This window comes from Chrysochloris asiatica, unplaced genomic scaffold (genome assembly GCF_000296735.1).
Source record: "Chrysochloris asiatica unplaced genomic scaffold, ChrAsi1.0 scaffold00120, whole genome shotgun sequence".
NCBI lineage: Eukaryota > Metazoa > Chordata > Mammalia > Afrosoricida > Chrysochloridae > Chrysochloris > Chrysochloris asiatica.
In genome coordinates this window covers 1,628,980-1,634,104 of record NW_006408638.1, presented here as the reverse complement: position 1 = coordinate 1,634,104, position 5,125 = coordinate 1,628,980, and the positions used below count along the sequence as shown (strand labels likewise).

General features: G+C 34.2%; 1 protein-coding gene across 1 annotated transcript; it reads right to left on the bottom strand.

Moving 5' to 3' along the window:
- Nucleotides 1-909: 909 nt before the first annotated feature.
- LOC102842385 (olfactory receptor 5K3-like) lies at nt 910-1,875 on the bottom strand. Its single transcript, XM_006868635.1, has one exon. It carries the CDS (start codon nt 1,873-1,875, stop codon nt 910-912), a length of 966 nt encoding a protein of 321 aa, XP_006868697.1.
- Nucleotides 1,876-5,125: the final 3,250 nt, after the last annotated feature.

Genomic DNA, 5,125 nt, shown 5'->3' with positions numbered 1-5,125 from the left:
AACATTCAACTCCTTAGGACTTCGAATATAAACAGGAATATTTTCAGCTAAAAATTGATATTATTGTTATTGTTAAGTGTTGAGTGAGTTACAACCCCTATTGACCATGCTTATGGTTTCCAAGGAGCAGCTGGTATGTTTGAACTACCAACCTTGTGGTTAGCAGTCCAGTGTTTATCCTACAGCACCACATCAGCTCTATTTCAGACAGCTTACCAGGAAAAATTAGTAACTAAAGTTAAAGATGTACTTGATTTGAGAGTACATATTTATATCAATCCCTATTCAAACATAATCTCTTAAACAAAAAAGATGTTAAGAATCAAATTCAAATCCTGGTTTACTTCTGATAGATGGTTGTAGCTTAAGTAATGAATATATGAGAACTTAAAACTTGTATGTGAGCATTATTCCTAGGATTACCATTAATTTGTCAATGATGCTAGAAGGAGGCTATGTTTACATACTAACTGTTATTCCTTGGATTTGTTATATATTTTGAAAATTGTACCTAATGCCAATCTGACAAAATTTGTAATCTAAGGAGTTGTCATTAATTCACTACTAAAACAGCTTTGGCCCCCCTTAGGTGGTGCTGTAAGATAAGCAATGGACTGAGAATCACAAAATTGGTTGTTCAAACCTATCAGCTGCTCCTCAGGAACCTTGTACAGGGTTGCTGTAAGTCGGAACAGACTCGATGGCATTTAATAACAACAAAGAGACCCTAATAGTTTAAATTTTGAAATACATTTTAGCAGCATCCCTCCATTTTGAACTCATTTAACCATTAATACATTCTGTGACTTAAAAGTCTTTATAGTTTAATAATTTAATATTTGATATACAAAGTGGGTATATTTTCTTTTCTAAGTATTCTTGACTTTAACAACATTTATCTAAGTACAATCAATTTGTCGCAGGGGATATTTGTTTCAGAATGTTATGAGATTTTCTCTTCATAATTCTTTTCATAGCATTTATTATTTCCTTATTTCTTAGGCTATAGATGAAAGGGTTTAATAAAGGAATTACTAGAGTATAAAAAATAGCAATTGGTATGTCTTTATCTGCTTCTTGAACTGAGCTTGGCCTAATATACATGGAAAGAAGGGAACCATAAAATATTGAAATAGAAAGAAAGTGAGATGCACAAGTAGATAAGGCTTTCATTCTTCCCTCTTTGGATTTCATTTGGAAAATTGTGTAAATAATGCAAATATAAGAGATTAGGACTGTGGTAATAGTGGAAACTTGAACTGACCCTGAGAAGATAAATATCATCAATTCATTGATATAAGGATCAACACAGGAGAGTCTGTATAGTGGAAGAACATCACAGAAGAAGTGATTGATTTGATGAGATCCACAGAAGGTTAGCCTCAATAGTAGTACTACGTGAATCATGGGATGCAGGTTCCCAACTATGTAGGCCCCTATGGTCATTTGAATGCAGAGTTGCTTCGACATCATGGTGTGATACTGCAGTGGACGGCATATTGCCACATAGCGATCATAGGCCATTGATGCCAGGAGAAAGCAGTCTGCAGTTTCAGCAAGACAGAGGAAATAAAATTGTGCCATGCATTCATAGAGGGAAATCATTCTGTCCTTAGAAAAGAAGTTCTGTAACATTTTGGGGGTAATGGAACAAGAACAGCAGGAATCCATCAAAGCCAGGTTGGCCAGGAAGATGTACATTGGTGTATGGAGACGGCGCTCCATGAAAATCAACACCACCAAACCAAGATTCCCCACCATGGTGATGAGATAGATGGCAAAGAACACCACAAACAGAAGAGTCTTCAGATCTGGGTGATCCATAAATCCCATGAGGATAAACTCAGTTGTCAAGGAGTGATTTTGCTCTGCCATCTGTACTTTCTCTGTTGAAATAGAAAATATATAGAGATAACATTCTAAATTAGAACATGTCTAATCTACTTTTTGAATCTCTCTAGGCCAACAGGGAGTAGAGCCACTTCCTCAAGTTTCCTCTGTTGTATCTAAAATGTTGTATATGAAGAACACATACTAATAAAGAATGTTGATTAGTGTCATCTTATATGACCTTAAGCTCTGATGCTCAAGATTTGTAATAATATTTTGATAGTTTTAGCAAAATGCTTGTAGTAAAAGGCTTGTATACATAAGGTTATAACCTTATGTATACAAAGATAGTGAACAGACACAGTGATTGATTTAATTGGTTTCATATTCTCAGATATTTCAGTATTATTTTTTCACTGAAGAAGCTTAAAACATATTAAAAATCTATTTTCCTATGTATAGTTTTAATTGAACTAACATTTGTTTCATGTACAATTAGAGTTAAGTAATACCTTAAAACAGTATACAGTAGGTGAAATTTATAATTTAGTAGGTATGCAAAGATCACTAAGTATTGAGTAAGGGGCTATTTAAATAAAATTACCTTGGAAAGTCAGGAAAATAAAAATGCATTGAATTCCTTAATAAGTTAATTGGTACATATCATCTTCATATTTCTATTAACCCATTTTACTATAATGGAGTACTGATGTGGCATTGTGGGTTAGTACGCTGGATTGCAAAGTTGGTTTGAACCACAAGGTCAGCAGTTCAAGCCTACCAACTGCTCTTAGGAATCCCTATTTATGGCTGCTATGGGTCAGAACTGACTCAATGGCACTTAACAACAACAGTTCTGCTATGTTTTGGTGTTAACTGCTGTTGAGTGGGTTCTAACTCATAGCAACCGACTCCATGGCACTCAACAACAATGACATCAAGATGCATTCAAATTCTTTAGGATAGCGTTTAAAGTTCTTTGTAACCAGATCCTCCTCCATCCTTTATTCTCACTTTCACCAGTAGCTCTTCTATTACACTGTGTTCACCCATACCCAGCTCCCTCATCACCCATCACCATTGCCCCACTCGCTCATTTCCATAAACACTGACTCTGCCCATTCTATTATTTCTTACAGATTATACTTCAAATATGATTTGGCACTTTGACTAAATACATGTATCCTTTCAATACTTTATGTAAGGCATGTTGTTGCTAAGAGCCATCAAGTCAGTTCTGACTCCTGGTAACCCTATATAGGATTTCCAAAGAACTGCAGATTTTGTGTCCAGCAGTCCTGTGTTTATCCTACATAGTTTACATATAATGCTACTTAATAAATTTTTAATTAAAACAGTATAGACCATATTGATAACCATTTTCTGAGTACTTCAGCATATTTTATATATTTAACATGATCTAGAATTCTTCATGATTAATCTACATTGCTTTTTTTCATGTGTGTATGCACACTTTCTTTATTAGATTGTAAGTATTTGTGATTAACTGTGTCTAATACTTCTGTTGCTCTGTGGGCTAATGCGCTAGACTGCAAAGTCGATTTGAATCGCCAAGTTGGCGGTTCAAGCTCACCAACCACTCCTTGGAAACCATACAGGGTCGCTATGGGTTGGAACTGACCTTGTGGCACTTAATAACAACAACAACATACTTCTGTTAAAGGAACTGTAAATAACTATAGTTGCTGTTGTTGTTAAGTGCCATCGAGTCGATTCCGACCCATAGCGACCCTATAAAGGGTTTCCAAGGAGACGCTGGTGAGTTTGAACCTCCAACCTTGCAGTTCAAACGGCTTTGCAGTCTGGCGCATTAACCCACAGCGCCACACCGGAACTCCAAATAACTATAGTAGGAAGGCAGAATTGATTCAAATCTTAACTCCTCTCTGATGACATAGGAAAGTGAATTTATTTTGAGTACCCTATGAATGATATAAAGGAGTTCTGATAGCATAAGTGTTTACGAGTCTGGGTGCCAACTTCAAGGTCAGCAGTTTGAAACTATCGGCTGTTATGAGGGAGAAAGATGAGGCTTTCTGCTCCAATAAAGATTTACAGCCTTGGAAACCCTGTACAGGGTCACTATGAGTCAGAACCGACTCCACGGCACATAACAACAACAAAAACTAATTATGTAAGTGACCTTTTTGGTCTCTTCAAATGACATTATTAGCTTTGAAGCAGAGTCTACAAAGGAAATTATTTAAAGCACACTAGTAGAATAGTTGAAGAAAATATTGTGTCTTTTATTCATTTAAGGGACTTTTTTTTTTAGTAGCTGTAAAAATATATGTCACACAACACTTGCAATTCAAGATTTTCAATTGTACAACTTAACGACATCAATCATACTGTGCAATCTTATCTACTGTTTTTGTTTCCTTGAAAATTATAAATGTTCTGTATTATATTACAATAGCTTCTTATAAATTAATAAACTAAAGTAAGTTTACTTTGTACTTGAGTTTTCCAACACTTCTAAAAAATGAACACTTGAAATATTCTGAGGATTTTTTAGAAGAAATTTTATTTAGCTTTAAAAGGTTATCTCTCTCATTATCTAGTGATAGCAGTAGGACATCTCGATTGAATATACTAATCATGTCAATTCTATGGTGAACTGGATATTCATCCATCATATTTAAATAAGTTCTCCATAAAATCAAAAGAAAGACATGGTCTAAATATCTTATTTATTCATTAATTTTAAAATATTAAATATAAACCTTCTAAATTTTCATCCAAATCAGAAATAACTTTAAATAAACATACCTGCATCATTTAATAAAAGTATTTTGTGCTCTTACCTGTATGCTTTGAAATTCTATCTTAAAATCAAAAACAGTCAGAATGAATTGTAGTATTTTGTCTCATTCTAGTACCCCACAGTCTTTAATGTAGCAGAATGCTAGAAAGGTAACGAGTGAGTCAAAATTTAAGAACATGAAAATAATACATTTTGAGAAATCAGTAGTTATGGATGTTAATATTGAAAGCAAAAATAAATTAGAGTATTTCTTTTACCTGGAAATATCTGAAAAGGGTTTGTGACAGCGTGTTACTTGCCTTATGTTGTAAGAAATAATAGAATTTCTGACTATAAATCTTGGTCACTAAAACATTTGGGATTAAAATAATGAAAATCTTGGAGACTACTAATAGGTCAGTGACTATAATTACAGTGCAAAGTTCATTTTCTATCCAATCCTAATGGGAATTTCTTAAATTCTCTTCAGTGTATTTCCATAGGGAGATTCAGTCTCCAGTACAGAAG

Bases quoted from the DNA above. Each gene is read 5' to 3' on its own strand.
- LOC102842385 (XM_006868635.1), bottom strand. From the start codon at position 1,875: ATGGCAGAGCAAAATCACTCCTTGACAACTGAGTTTATCCTCATGGGA.